The sequence below is a fragment of the Lissotriton vulgaris genome, chromosome 2_1 (assembly GCF_964263255.1).
Source record: "Lissotriton vulgaris chromosome 2_1, aLisVul1.2, whole genome shotgun sequence".
Lineage (NCBI taxonomy): Eukaryota > Metazoa > Chordata > Amphibia > Caudata > Salamandridae > Lissotriton > Lissotriton vulgaris.
Window position 1 is genome coordinate 1,292,317,878 of NC_141687.1, and position 15,757 is coordinate 1,292,333,634.

General features: G+C 42.5%; 1 protein-coding gene across 4 annotated transcripts in view; it reads left to right on the forward strand.

Annotated features, from left to right (window-relative positions):
- The window catches only part of SLC35F5 (solute carrier family 35 member F5), a 681,969-nt gene that overhangs the window by 485,578 nt on the left and 180,634 nt on the right, over nt 1–15,757 (forward strand). For all 4 annotated transcript variants that reach the window (XR_015308472.1, XM_086957058.1, XM_086957057.1 and 1 more), the window contains one exon: nt 14,063–14,222. Coding sequence is in view for 3 of the 4 variants with exons in the window: in XM_086957058.1 (XP_086813184.1) it covers nt 14,063–14,222 (160 nt within the window). In the remaining variant the exon portion in view is untranslated. The remainder of the gene's footprint in view (nt 1–14,062; nt 14,223–15,757) is intronic.

Consider the following 15,757-nt stretch of genomic DNA (forward strand, 5'->3'; position numbering starts at 1 on the left):
CCCGTCTGGGCTTCTTTCCTTCCATTTGGTCTGCTCTTACTATGCCTCGTCTGTGATTGAACGCACACCGCTTTGATACCGCCAATGTTGTGCGAAGTACCCCCGGGCTGATCTTCATCAGCTCTGTAATCTCTTCCTCTCACTCGAGCACAATGAGGTCTCTTGTGATGTGTGCTGGTCCTATCGGTTGAAGAAGACCCTTCAAGACCGCCGGACCGTCAACATGAGATGTCGCGCAGGAGTGGCAAAGATACTCCAGACCTCTGTGGCCACCACAACCTTGAGGATGAGCATCATCCTGAGCCTTTGGCCGCTGACAAGGAGGCTTTCTCACCCAAATGAGTTCCGGTCTTGACCTCAAGATTGAAAACCTCCCACTGGTTCAACAGGTGGTGATTACAGCTCCCCCTTGACCCCGCTCTGGTGTTCTACCTCACAAGGGGCATTCAGCCGCTCTGGACCTACAGAGGCAGACTTCTGAGCCACCACTGCCTTCAGGCCATGGTCTGCACCGACCATCAACTTTGAACACCACGAGCAGCTTCGTCTCGGCACTGTAGAAATTTCTAAAACCAACATCCTCGGCGAGGGCTGCTTCTGGCTCTGCACCGATCTGACCATCTGCCTTGAAACACAGGTCGGTGCAGACGCTGGCACCAAAACATTCAGTTGTGAATGGAAGACCATCCCACGAACCAGTCGAACCAGTCTGCTAGAAGTTGCAGGAGCAGCTCGACTCCCACCAGGAACAAATTGTCATTCATCTCCAAATGGACTGGATACTGACCGTCTCCAACTCCGAATCCTCATCCCACTACGAGGCAGCTCAGATTTGAAGAAGATCTGGAGCCCCTTCACATTCAAAGCTTCAGAAGAAGCAGGGTAAATCCACCAGTCCTATTTTAGACCCCAGACTGCCTCCACCCTCTTCCACTTCAGAGAGATCCACACCATCACCTTCCACACCTCCTTTTCCTGACCCATTCTCTTATACTCTACGAGGTCACTACATTTTGACATGGGTGAACATACTGGGGGGTTGGGGTGGCAGTTATGACATGTCCCCATAGGAAGAACCTTGGGACTCATATGATGTATGATCAGGACCTCTACCCTGCCCGACCTCCCTGCCAGATAGGGACTTACCTGTTTTGGGGGTCTTATCTTAGCCTGTTTACTAATCTTGCTGGACCTATCTTCGGCCTTTGACACCGTCAAACACAACAATTTGATAGATCTCCTGAAACACAGAATGGAATTCTCTGGATCTGTTCTAAATTGGTTCACCTGTTTCCTCCAAAATAGATCACAAAGATTCAAGGTTAATCAATCATTATCTAAACCCGTACCAGTCACTTTAGGAGTATCGCAGGGATCATCCCTTTCACCTACACTTTTCAACCTTTTCATTTTCTCACCAAACTTCTCAGCTCATCGAATGTCCATTCAATTCAATTCAATAAATCTTTATTCGGATATAAAATATCCATAAAAGCACAGGTCAAAAATACCAGCAGAAATACATACATTTAAAAAAATACACAGTATATGGGGCAATTGCAACATAGAAGCAAAAGACATGTTGGGGCTTATGGTGCGTACCAAATAGCAACAGTAAAAGTACATGTATTATAGAAAAGAAAGAAGACATAATATACAAGAAAGAAAGTTCATAAAAACACTGACCGAATGGTGTGGCCTTTAGCAAATAGCAGCATAATGTAGTAAAGTGCAGTCAAGTTTATATTGTAGAAAGAGAAACCTAGTGTGCAAAACAGCAACTTCTTTGAAAAATACTGTCCGGGTGAGAATTTATAACTCATATCGAATATCAGCATAATGTACTAAAGTGCAATCGAATATTTACAGTACAAAGTCAAGAAACACATAAATAAGAAACATAAAAACTATCAAGACAAATACAGAAGTAAATAATAAATATGCAAAAATAAATAAAATATTTTGGCTAAGCATCGAAAATCAGGAACAGTGGAAAACAGCCATCAGGGGGTGCTCATTGAGGTACGTGAACGAACTGCCATATTCAAAAAGAAACTCGCACGGAAAACCAAGTCAACCCCCTTCAGTTTAAGGATTTCCATGTAGGCTGCTCTATAATCGATGATGGCAATTACCTTAAAAAAAGGAATCAGAAATTGTTTGGTATATTTTTAATAAAAATTACAGAGAATAAAAAAATGTAGCATTTATTGATTGCTATGATTGCCACAAGGGCAGGGCATTGGCTCAAGATGGACATTGAACCCGAAAGGGAAGCAAAGCAAGAATTTTAGGGTGCCAGCCCAAAGGCGAAAAAGCAAGCTTCTTTCCCAGCTACCTATCTTCTGTAAAAGAAGACATATACCTTGCACCTGACGATTTTGAGAGCCCTGTTGCATATCTTGTGTGACTATATTGATCATATAGAACCTCCTGGAGGGATTTTTTATTTATGCCCTCCATATCACTTGGATTTAAAAAGATATGTTCAAGATTCACACTGATCAAACTTTTTCTAACAGCAGCAAGCCAAGGTATGTCCCCACCCCTATCACATTTAAGACAATCAATTATTATATCTCTTGTTAGGGTCGCTGCCGGGTTTTGCCAAACTTTTAGCCAAAATATGGCTGTGCAAGCCATGATGTAATCTTTAATATAAAACAATTTTAACAAAATGTGAGGAGGAAATTGGGGCACCCAGGAGTTTCCGACAGAATCTGTTTCCCTCACCCTGGATACTAATGCATTTTGTAAAACCCCAAACTTCAGCGCCGTATGTTGTGGTAGGAATGCACTGTGTTTTATAAATTTTAGTTATAGATAAAACCACCTCAGACCTTTTTGGTGGCAGAAGGCACAAAATAGAATTGGTGGCTTTTATAAACGTACTCCGGCTGTGTGCCACATGATCTACCCAGGAGCCGTTGGCTGAAAATACTAACCCCAAATATGGGAAAGTGCAGGTGCGTAGAAGCGTTCGTATCCTAAGGTAATTGAATTAATAAGGTGCTTTTTAGGGCCACAGGCCATTAAAAATATATATTTTTAATTGGTACAAAGATCTAAACCGGCCATAACATCCAAAAAGCCCCGGAGTAAAGTTCGTAGTGCGTTGGGTGTGCATCCCATTATGACCGCATAATCCGCATACATTAGGGGTGGGAGTGTAGTACCATTAATTCTCGGGACATTGTTAGTTAGTTCAGTCAATACATTATGTAAGTCATTAATGTATAAAATGAATAGGAGAGGGGCCAGTACAAACCCCTTCCTGACCCCCCTACCAATAATAATGTATTGTGAACCCTCCCTCTCCTTACTGATCCTCACCTGTGCCTTCAAATCCTTGTGTAAATTCGCTAAAAAGTGAGCTAACCCCTCATCCAACTAATATTTTAAAAGAACCTACATAAACGTGACATGTTAACAAAATTAAAGGCTACGGTGAGATCCATAAAAGCCAAGTAAATGGAAGATATCCAAGCTATGGTGTATTTGCCAACAATCAAGTTTAGGTTTAGGTTTAGGCACTGTTCCACAGTGCCTATTTTGCTTCTAAAACCTAGCTGGCACAAATTTAAAATATGTTCCTCCTCAGCCCAAGACCTGATATTAATATCAGGACCCTCCCAAGAATCTGCAGTGTATTGTCGGCTAGTGTTGGATCGGTCCCCTTTTTTAAAAATCGGAACGATAATGCTGGTAGACCATGTGCTAGGAATAGAGGTATTTGTTAGATTATTAAAAACGTTAAGTGAAAGGGGCGCCCAAAACCTAGGTTTGTGTTTGATGAGATCGATGGAAAGCCAGTCGGGGCCGGGAGCCTTGTTGCCTAAGCTTTGGTGGATGGCATCCGCAACTTCTAACACGGATATCTGAATCCGTGAAGCAGCATGATGATTAAAAGGATTCTCACTCTGAGGTGGAGCTAAATAAATCTTCGAGAAGTGGGCTTCCCAAGCTTCACTAGTTATGTTACAGCTTAGGGGGTGAGTGTAAGGCCCATGGATCTCATGTCTTTAACTGCTGCCCAGAAGCCATTTCCGCTATTGAGTCTGGCAGCACAAGCAAGGTTGGCCCAGCGTTCTTTTAGGAACTCATCTTTACGTTGCTTGGCCACTTGTTTGTAATGAAGAGTCAGGGACTTAACAAGAGTTGCATCCCTTGGCTTTATAACAAGTGCTGTGTGGAGCTCTCTATTTTCTCTTGAGCATGCATTGTTGAAACATCTTGGACTCTGGTTAATGTCTGATGCGGGCCTAGAGATCCGTTTTTTATTGCCTCCACATAAATGACTAAAGGCGTTAATTGTCTCTGGGTTGGGGTCAGTGGGTGACAGGGTAAGTGTCAATAAGTGATGGATGTGCTTTTATCAATCTAGAAAACAGGTTATTGTTATCAACAACTTTCCAAATTACTCTCAAGGTATTAGTAGAAGACACTAAGCTGCTGGCCCCACAGTCTTTGGCAAAATCTGATCATGGGGCGAATCTAATTGTTGTCGCAATTGGGTTATGATCACCCTGCACAGTTGGTATGACCTCAGCCTTTAATAATAAGTTTTCTAATGAGGCAGATATAAAGATATAATTGAAGCACAGCCACGACCTCTGTATGTTGGTACAAAACAGTTATCATTATGATGTACAGCCGCAATTTCCATCACATTTGATAGATTGTGGTTAGACAAATGACCCAGCAATTCTGACCCCCTTTTGCATGAGTAAGCCGGGGGATCAGTAACTAGTTTGTTTTCCCTATGAATCTTGGCGTTAAAATCTTCACCTAGACAGATACCAGCATAATTATGGGACACCTTTTGTCTTTGTAAATCAGAAATGAAATTAAACAGGTTGATAAAATTTGTGTTTGGGGAGTTAAGAAATCAATATTATAAAAGTTAATAAAAGAAATTGAGGCCCCTATTGTGTAAATCAAGGCTTGGAAGTTATCATTATTTGTGACAAGAGCCTTAGCACTACTGCCTGAGGAAATGTTGACCCGGATAGAAAGTCTGCCGGATGGGCGGCCTGCTTTGGGAACGGGTAAAATGATGTTAAAACATACAAACCCCTTTAGATGTAAGTCCTGTGTAGCACAAGTTTCTTGGAACATGAGAATGTCATATTTTTTAACTATGTTTACCCAATCATCAGAACTTGTTTTAAATGCTAAGCCTGCAACATTCCAGCTAAGTACATGTAAGTTTGGATCAGTTTCATGTCATGTCCTGAGGGATTAGTCATGATTGGGATAGAGACCGACTCATCTGGTGTGGGAATAGATGACAGTCAATCCAGGCTGTCTAAACGGTACAGGGCAAAAAACCTGTTATGCACCATGTGTGGAAAAGTATTGTGTGTATTTGGCCCCGGGTCGGTTTGTAGAAAAACCCCAGGGGCAGTGACTAGATAAGGGTTGGAATAGTGGTATTAAGCTCCTCTATCGTTAATATAGATCTTACCAATGACAGTCGTCGAAAATTAATGACGATACAGTCTCCCTCAATGCTCTTCAATGAGGAACCAACCCACCCTACATACCATTAGGATGTCACTAATGTTTGCCACCCTGAACCCTTTATGTTTTACAAGCCAGTCAGCGCTTTTATTTTACAATTGGTCCCAGGTCTCAATCTGATTTTGTTCTTAGGTGGGGGAACACATGCTAAAACTAAGACGTAGGGACATGCTGATGGTGGTGTGCTAAGAACTTCTTTACTAGCCTCAGAGATTGCCATACTTGCAAGATTTTCGATGGTCGCGGTCACACCCTGCGTATTGCACCCTAAAGTGGCTTTGTTTACAGAGCTTGCAGGAGCAGCATGAGGAGCTGGGTGTGTAGGTGGGGGTGAGCTATTACTGCATCCTGTAATCAGTGGATTTTTCTGGGCGGCAGTGGATTTAAGTGAAAAGCATTCCTTGACTTTACTGCAAGTGTCACAGGCACTGGTAACTCATGACAGCCCAGGTGAGAAGTGCAAGGAGCTGGCGGACTATTTTCACATGAAAATAGAGAACATACTAAGTGCCTTGCCCCAGCCTGTCCATAGAATAGACACAGCGAGTCAGCCAGGAGGAGCTCTTGCCCACCTGGACACCTTTGGACCAGTATCAGTGGTTGAAGTCCTTAAGGTATTGGGTTCTATGAAGAGCGGTTCCCCTAGGGATCCGGCCCCCATGAGGTTCCTGAAACAGGTAGCAACTACTATTGCGGTCCCTGTTACCGACCTAATGAATGCATCCTTTGCCCAGGGCTTGGTGCCACCGAGCTGGAAGAGAGCAGTGCTAAAGGCTCTCCTGAAGAAGCTAAATCTGGATCCTTCGGATTTGGCAAATTTCAGGCCCATCTCCCTGCTTCCGGGACTCGGCAAGATCGTCGAAGGGTTGGTTAACCGACATTTGTCAGGCTTCCTGGAGTCTAATGGCCTGCTGCGAGATTCACAAACTGGATTCTGGCCAGGTCAGGGCACCGACACCATTCTCCTGGCAGTCGTTGAGGAAGCCAGGAGCATTCTGGATTCAGGAGGGTCAGTGGCAGTGATCCTCTTGGACCTCAGTGCGGCTTTCGACACTGTGAACCATCAAGTGTTGATTCAACGACTGTCCGATGTAGGGGTTTCAGGTGTGGCTCTGAAGTGGCTTAGGTTATTTCTCAGCGGTCGGTCATACCAGGTTTGGGAAGGCAGTAAACGGTCAGCATCTATCCCCCTCCAGTGTGGTGTGCCACAGGGCTCTTCCCTCAGCCCTACATTGTTTAATGTATATATGGCCCCCCTGGAGGATGTGGTGGCCCCATTTGGCATCAAAATCGTCAGCTATGCTGACGATACTCAGCTGGTGGTCGCTCTATCCCAACTGGTGGATAATCCTGATTCGCTGCACTCCTGTATGTCCAAAGTTCACACCTGGATGTGTGAGTCAGCTTTAAAGTTGAACGGTTCTAAGAATGAAATAATGTTGCTAGGGCATAAGATTCCTTCACTCCCTTCGACTATTTGGCCTAGCTGTCTGGGAGAGCTCCCGAGTCCTAAAGAGGAGATTAGGAGCTTGGGGGTCTGGTTAGAGCAAGACCTCTCTTTCAGGACTCAGACGAAAAAAACGTCAGGAGTCTGCTTTGATCTTCTCTGTTCAGCTCGCAAAGTCCTGCCTCTTCTTCCTCCGACATCAAGGAAGTTGCTTATTCAGGGGCTTATCACATCAAGACTAGACTATAGCAATGCTATCTTTCTGGGTGCCCCTGAAGCAATGTTTAATAAACTTCAGCAGGTCCAAAATGCTGCTGCAAGGCTGCTAATGAATGTGCCAAGGATGCAGTCAGCTAAACCGGCCTTAAAGGCACTGCACTGGCTCCTGGTGCGGGAAAGGGTCACATTCAAGGCTCTTTGCACAGCGCATAAAATTCTTCAGGGAAAGGGACCTCCTATCCTGAGGAATTTAGCTGTGCCCTACAAGGCTAATAGAGCGTTGCGCTCTGACCAGAAACATCTGCTCCAAATTCCCAGACTGAAAAGGGCCCGTACTGGCGGGAGAAGATTTTCGGTCAATAAAGCCACCCTGTGGAACGCGCTTCCCTTGCTGTACCTGTACTCTTCGGTTTCGCAAACTTCTTAAAACTCATCTGTTTCCTGCTTGATGGTGCTGAACCGGCCTCTTGTTAATTGTTGGCGTCTGGATAAGCGCTGGGATGCCCGAGGGTGACTATGCGCTATACAAAACTCCTTATAAATAAAATAAATAAAGGGGGTGGAAGTTAATGTCGGAGCCTGCAACTGTTCATTAAGGCTAAGTGCACTAGTGGATTGCAAATTGGAGACCTCCACTACTCAAACAGTAGGTTGAGGGGTGTTGGTATATGTGTTTGATCTATTTGACAATGACTCCAAGCGGTCTAAATGTTTCCACAGTGCAGTAACGTTCTTGTCCACAAGAGCTCTAATGCGCTCCTAAACAGTGTCCACTATGAAATCAAGTGAGGTGTCGCAAAGTCTATAGCAAGTTGAAAGAATTGCTGTGGTGTCAGTCTGAGTATGGATGGAATGATTTGATGCCTCAGCTGATGTTAGGTCGACAGTGGCCTCAGTAGTCTTCACATTCACAGAGGAAGGCATGCCCTGAATCCATGTACTCCGGGCAGTACGTTGTTGTTTAACACAAGGGGGTTGTTTCCTCTTGAAGCTGGTGGGTTTAGGCAGTTTCCTTTTTCTTTTTGCCCCTGATGTTGCTGGAATCGGGGAGGCATCCATATTTAGTATACTATCCCCACTGCAGACTACCGTTGGTAAGTCCTTGTTGCCCTGGTTACTCTCCTTGTTGTAGCCAGCTCCTAGGATCTGAGAATGGCTAGTGGCACTGAACAATAACCTTGTCTTGGGGGGGCCGGGGGGGGCATGGGGCATCACAATCATCTTGGATCTCCTCGACCAAAGGGACAGTCTGTGGAGCTACCAATCCCAAAGACAGACGCCTCGCAGTTAGTTTAATCTCGGTGGCAACAATTTTAACTGCTCTTTCCAGCATACTATCTATGGAGGTGGCGGGGTGAGAGCTTTGCATGGCAGTGCGTTTTCCTATGGCGTGAATATTTAAATACTCACTATTGTTGAATGTATGGGACTCACCTCAGCAGGACTTGGGAGATGATGCCTGTCTGAGGGGTGTTGCTCTCCCCTCTGCGTTGGTGGCGTGCACGCCGGGTGGGCTGCTGGGAAATGTAGTCTGGCAATCTGAGGTGGCGGGCAACAAAGTAGCAAAAGTTCAAAGGCTCCCACCCTTCAGGAGCCCTGGCTGCCTTTTAAGCACCTCCGGGCGCTCTTCCCCCCTGCGTTGGGGGCTTGCGCGCCATGTGGGCTGCTACGCAATTAGTCTGGCAATCCGAGGTGGCGGGCTACAAAGTAGCAAAAGTCCATTATCACATGTACGCAGATGACACACAACTCTACATAAAGATCCACTCACTTGAGGACATCACATCTCTCAATTCAACGCTTCAAAAAACGCAGACCTGGTTGGCCGAAACCCATCTGAAACTAAGCACATCAAAACTGAATTCCTCTTAATCGCTCCCCCCAACCAATTGACCACCATCCATGACTGGATGAACCACCTAACAGCACTCAAAGGTCAACCTCTCATTATCGACTCAGCGAAATCGCTGGGACTGACTCTGGACAGAAACCTAAACATGCAGAAACACATCAGCGCCTCTACAAAAGGAGCACATTTTCAGATGAACACCTTGAGAAGAATGAAACCCTTCCTGCCTCCAAGTGATTTCAAACAAGCAGTTCAAGCTCTAGTAATCCCCAGAGTGGAATATGGGAGTGCCACTCTCTGCGTCCTTCCCAGATCGAGGACGGCCCCTTTTAGAGCATCAATCAACGCAGCTGCTAGACTCATCACAGGCTCCGAAAGAAACAGTCACATCTCCCCTGACATTCGAGCCCTAAACTGGCTATCTTTTGAGGCTAGAATTCATCTGAAAATAGCTTGTATGACACACAAGTCACTACATCACAAAACTCAGAGTTATCTAGCTCAGAAATTAGTGCTCTCTTGTGGTAACAGATCCACCAGGAGCTCCAGCAATCGTCTACTGAAACCGCAACGATTTGTCAAGAAGAAAACCTACAAGCGGACCTTCTCAGGAATGGCTCCCAGGATTTGGAATGCTTTGCCCCCAGAAACGAGACAATCCTTCTACTGCATTCTTCAAAAAAGAAGTGAAAGCTATTCTCAGGGCTAAATTTACTTGAACTATTTATTTACACCTGTAATATATTTGCTACTTTGTATTAGTTACTATTTTGTATTAGACTCGCCTACATCTTTCTATGCTTGTTTTGTTACTTACATCTGCCCTGTAAAGCGCTCTGATAACTGTAAGGGTCTTCTTCGTGCTATACAAAAACTTCAAAAATAAATCTTCTTACTATGTGATTCTAGGTAGGGCTGCTGCTTACCACAATGTGCTGATGCATAAAGAGCTCGACGAGGAGGATTTCCTCTTTGATACTCTATCTCTGGCTCCTCTCTCCATGCAGTTTCTGTCCATGCTTAAGGGGATGCTCAAGTCCACTTCTGATAACTTCAAGGAACAAGTTAATGCCCTGGTTATCACCTCACAGGTTGACAAAGTACAGAGCCTCCCTTTCAGACCCCATCTAGGTTAGGGGCCAACTCCCACCAGATTACCTGCTGATTCATACCGCTCATAAGCAGACAAATTCTCAGGGCATCGGCGAGGCTCCTCCGCTGGGCAAAGAGAGCACAAGGGTAGTCGTGGCATAGTCTGACAACCACTGGCACATCACATATTCCATTGGTTTGCTCGCAAGTTCTGACCGGGCCCACTGGTATGAAATAGAGGAGCTCCTTAGATACTGCCCAGGAGAGCACCCCAAAAGTGGACATGAGTTGGTCACAGAAGGCAAAGTGATTTCCGACAACCATCAAATATGCCTTAGATGCTTACTGACACAATTGCTCGGGGTATTGATTCTAGTGTCCTACTCTGCAGGCATGTTTGACTCTGTGTCTCTAGCTTCAAGCCAGATGTTCAACAGCATCTCCTCAAACTGCCCTTCAATGTGTAACATCTATTTGGGCCTCAGGATGCCGAAATGTTGTTGGCCATCTTCCCAAAGCAGACGTTGGTGTTCTGGGGAGATGACGTATCTGCGAGGTGGTATGTCGGGGGATGTGGAGGTGAGCACCAGGCAGTAACCATGTTTGGTGATGTCTACTTCCCTTACAAGGTTATCTTTCTGTCTGTCTGTTTTCTGTGTCGCTCTGATAGAGTCTTATCTTCACCTATTGTGCAGAAAACAATCTAACCGTGGAGCCAATGACCATGCATGCTGCAATTAAGAGGTGGTGTCACACTACCTCATTACACGAGAAGAATTAATTGAACAAACACAACTTAGACACATCCTAGGCCAACTCTAGATGACAGGATTATGGACAGTATGTGAATCTACAGCACTGCACAACACAAACAGATGCTTACAGGTTAAGTAACATTTTCCTTACAGTATTCTCCTACCCCATCATGTGGGAGTAGAGTTAATATTATTAAGCTTGACATGGCCTGTCCACAAAAATCTTTAAAGTAAAAGTAGGGGCCTTATTTATTCTTAATTGAGCATCTGTCTTCTGTACCTTAATTTAAACAATCAAGTCATGAACTAACTTGAAAATGAAACCTACTTCATCAACTAATCCTCTTTCCCCATTTAAGAAACCCATGTCATCAACGAGAACCTAATCAAGAGCTATCCTATTGATGATGTAAAGAGCCATATAATAACATCATCCATAACTACACTGCAGGCAAATGTGCCTATGATGTCCTCCAGGATGACTGCTGTTGTAGTTAGAGGGCATGGCCTTTATAAAGGAATCTGGAGCCATTTAGTTAGGTTATCATTTGTTCATTTCATTTTAGGCTTCAGCAAAAGCAGGAATGTCCAGTCAGGACTTCATCTTCATCTATGCCTCGCCTAGCTTCCACTCCACACCTCTCACCCACATACTGTACATCATTCATTCACAGCATTCCTGACACCAGCTCAGACATATAGGGATATGAGACCCTACCACCACATGTCTGCACACTTGTAGTGGCGGCACCATATAACATTTATGCATGCATGACATGTAGTAACACATGCTCAGTCACAGAGCTGGCAGGGCAGGAAACCCACTGGCATTATTTGTCAAAGGGTTTCCATGTCACCTCTAAGTCTATACATTCAAGATATAAAAAAACTGAAAATGTTATGATACAAGAAAGAACCATTGTCCCTAAAATACATGTAACATTGAAGAGACTGTTCATAAAAAGATGGTTATAGCTTTATGATCTTGATCCAAATGCGCACCAGCCGACACACGTTTTGGCACGTCAAGTGACTTCCTCAAGGCTTTTTCAAGTTTCAAGGTTTCCGTGACTATGCATGTATTTGATTCCAAGTGGTTTGTCAAACAAAGACCGATTGTAACCAGAAATGTCCTGATTTTTAGATGTCGTCCACCTGTTTCTTTACTCTGATTTGCCGGAGAACTGCCAGGTCAGGTAGTTCCAAGAATAATTGCGCATTTGGATCAAGATCATAAAGCTATAACCATCTTTTTATGAACAGTCTCTTCAATGTTACATGTATTTTAGGGACAATGGTTCTTTCTTGGTCTTGTTTGAAAATTGTGATGTCTCACATAATGTTTTTGTAAATTAAAAACAACATTTTTGTATGAATCCAAATATGTCTGTTGCCAGTGATATATTGATACTATTCAATGCAGTTTGTTTTGGTTATATATAAACACGAATAGAGTCCATATTTTTTTAGTGCTGGGATATCTGTATGTTATACTAATCCAGGAATGTTCACTGTTATACAGGTCATCGGTAATCTGTGAATGCTGTACTAATGAAACTCATGGTTCAGTTATTCAAATGTATTACAAGGAAATGTTTATCACGTATGCCATTATGACCATAATAAAAACAAAATGAGTATGACAATATTTAGCTTTTACAGTTGGAAAATCCGTGGCAAGCTTCTTCAGTGTCAAAGCTTGCCTTAACAGAAAGTGCCAACTTAGTTACATATGACCACCAATCTTTCAAAGCTATTCCTTGTCAGCAGAGAGAACAGAGCATGCTTTGGAGGCTGATAACCTTAATGTACCACTTGTTAAAAAAAAAAACAATTGTAAGATTTACCAATAAAAGAACATATATATTGCCTTACAGAAAGACAAGATAAATATTACATTTAAAAAATCAAAGAACACCCTCTGGCCAGAGGGCCACTGCTGTCTTTGTTTTGGGAAATCAAACAATCCTATTTAACTCAATCTTATGTGACAAAAGAAAATTCAGCTGTGCTTTCTTTACAAATGGGTACACCCATGGCGTAGATCTGCTAACCTTTCAAGCAAATGAGATCAACCTAATTTACGTTTACCTACAAGGATTTTAGTTTCTCACTTTGGAAAGAGATATAGATATCCTGCATCTATCAGGCCTTAAATATAGATCTGGGCGTAGTTTGCCGAGTTCCGCACAAGGAACTCCGCTAAGTGACAAAAAAACTCTGTGTAGTTCCACAAGCGGCGGAGTGCAACGCAAACTGCCGTTTGAGGTGCTCGTCCTGCCACTCGGGTAGAAATTCTACCTGAGCGGCAGCTCGCGCTCGCCAATTTATCGTTGGAGAGCAGGGAAAAAACTCTGCTACACGGAGCGGAGTTCACCACCCAGGCCTACTTAAATATCTGCATAATCTAGAGTGTTTTCTTAATCAGAATGTAATAATGTTTAAATATTTGTTTCTGTACAACTTGATAAATGCAGTACATTTATAACTTGTATACATAGTTGAAGTAAAATCTCCTTTAAATGCACAATTTTCATGATCACTTATGCTTAGCTATATCCAGAAAACGTTTGATTACTTAACAATCATGTCAGTTATTGTCAATTATTCTCACTATGTCAAGGATACGTATGCCCTACAACAGTTACCTGATTAGAAGGAAACAAAACTATGTGATGGATTTTGTCTACTATTCTATTAATGTCTATAAAAGTTAAAACAAGTAAGATATAAGCCACCAAGATTTCAGAACTCTCCATGCTATACAAGAAGTTTTCTCTCTTACCACTGGTTATTTTGTGCCTCATTTGGCAGTAATGGGAGACAACCTAGGACCAAAAGTACAGCAAATACCAAATAGTTTTCACACAGAGGTAGCAGAACAGTATGGATTGGTGTGCCTTTGACAAGATGGTTCTATTTTCCTCTAATGGACTTATTTGTACTGCACTATGCCTTGAATATTGCAACTTATCAAAATGAAGGCCTGCACATGTCTGTTCAGTCATTCACCACTTAACGGAGACTGAACTCCCGAATTCTAAAATGTTTGAGAATCATTATGCCTGTTCCATAGTCCTGTCATTGTTGCAAGATGTTCCAAATGCCCTGATCCAAGAACAAAGAAAAATAAAAACTAGATGATGTATTAATTTTATGTTGCTTTTTTCTGTTTAGGTTTTGTTGGCCTCTTTAATCTTCTGCTACTTTGGCCAGGATTCTTTCTTCTTCATTATACTGGATTTGAGGCATTCGAGTTTCCAAGTAATTTAGTACTGATGTATATTGTCATCAATGGCCTTATTGGAACAGTTCTGTCCGAATTCCTCTGGTTATGGTATGAACTTTTTATACATAGAGTTGTCTAATAAATTTTTCAGTATGTTATAAACTGAGATATCCCATATTTAAAGTCTGATATTAATAGAAAAGAATACTTTATTACAATTAATTATTGTTGATATAGTAAGGAAGCATTGCCTTGCCCATTTTTAATTGATATTGAACAGTTTAACAAAACTTTAATGTCAGTCTATCATAGTCCTTTCCCTTCTGACAGTGCTAGTTTAGGTTCTTGGTGATACACTTTTTAAATATAGCTATATAGCTTTTTAAATATAAATATAGTGAGAATATATTAGGACTCTTGAGGACCTGTCATTAAGACAATGACTGTTAAAGCCTATACTTAAATGGATAAAGAAACTAACTGGGACAACATTGTACTCTAAGGAAGGCATAAAGTGGACAGTTGAGTGCTGGCAGAACCAGATATATTGGTCATGAAATTTGATTTTCCACTTGCCTACATCCATCCATATTTCTATCACTATTGAGATGGAGCCAGGGGTTGTGTCCCCATTAAATTGTCTGGATGATGAAATGGTAAGGCACGAAGTCCCTTCCCTCTCTTCTCCAGATTTATATGCAAAGTTGGAATTTTTATATTTTAGAATATTAATCTGTTATAAATGTGCTTACTTGCATAATTCTGCTAGCTAGTAGATGGGCTCTTAGATGCAATTTGTTTTTAATGAAAATAAAAAATGTGTTCATTGATATTAGGCATCTTTAGAAAGACTCACTATGCTATTGATCGACTTCCACAATTCCCTCTCAACGTAGGCTCTCCCTGATTTGAAAAGATACTGATTATTGGTCCCTACACAGCTGGGTTCAGATTTCAGTGCTGAATAGAAAGGTTTTAGAATCAAAAACACTAGCGCTGGAAATCTGCAAGAGTAGAGTAGACCAACTTTCGAAAAAGATTAAATGCTAAACCCAACTCACTGGGTAAAAGCAACACTTTTATTTAAAACCCTTAGAAATAGAAGTGTGACATAGAGTACTATATGGTAACAATATGCTATTATTTAATGCACTGTAAGTAAATACACGGAGAGGATTCATTTTGGAGAGTATTTCTCATGTGTTCCTTTGTCACAGGTTCTAACATTCACGAGAGTCTAATAATACATCTGTTCTTCCCTCTGATCGCAACCTGTAAACCTGCATCACATTAATGAAATCATGCAACAAAACAGAACTGGTTGGAGATGCACAGAGTCTGGATATCGGTTTCTTGTTGTTCAATGATTACATGCAGACATTAGTAGCATAAGCCCTAGTGCATTATGAAGTACACTTCCAGATCTACTCTTGCATGCACATTCACATCCGACTACAGAATAAGCCAGTGAGTCCAGGAAATATAAGCAACCTATCATTAGTTGAGTGAGGTTCCTCGCCTTACAAAATGCACAATCCATGATTTTATTCTGTGAGTGGGACAGCCCCCATTTCATTACCATTTAGCTTGCAATGTGGTATGGATCCTTCACTGGTTATCTCTCGGAAATTTCAAGGTCTGAG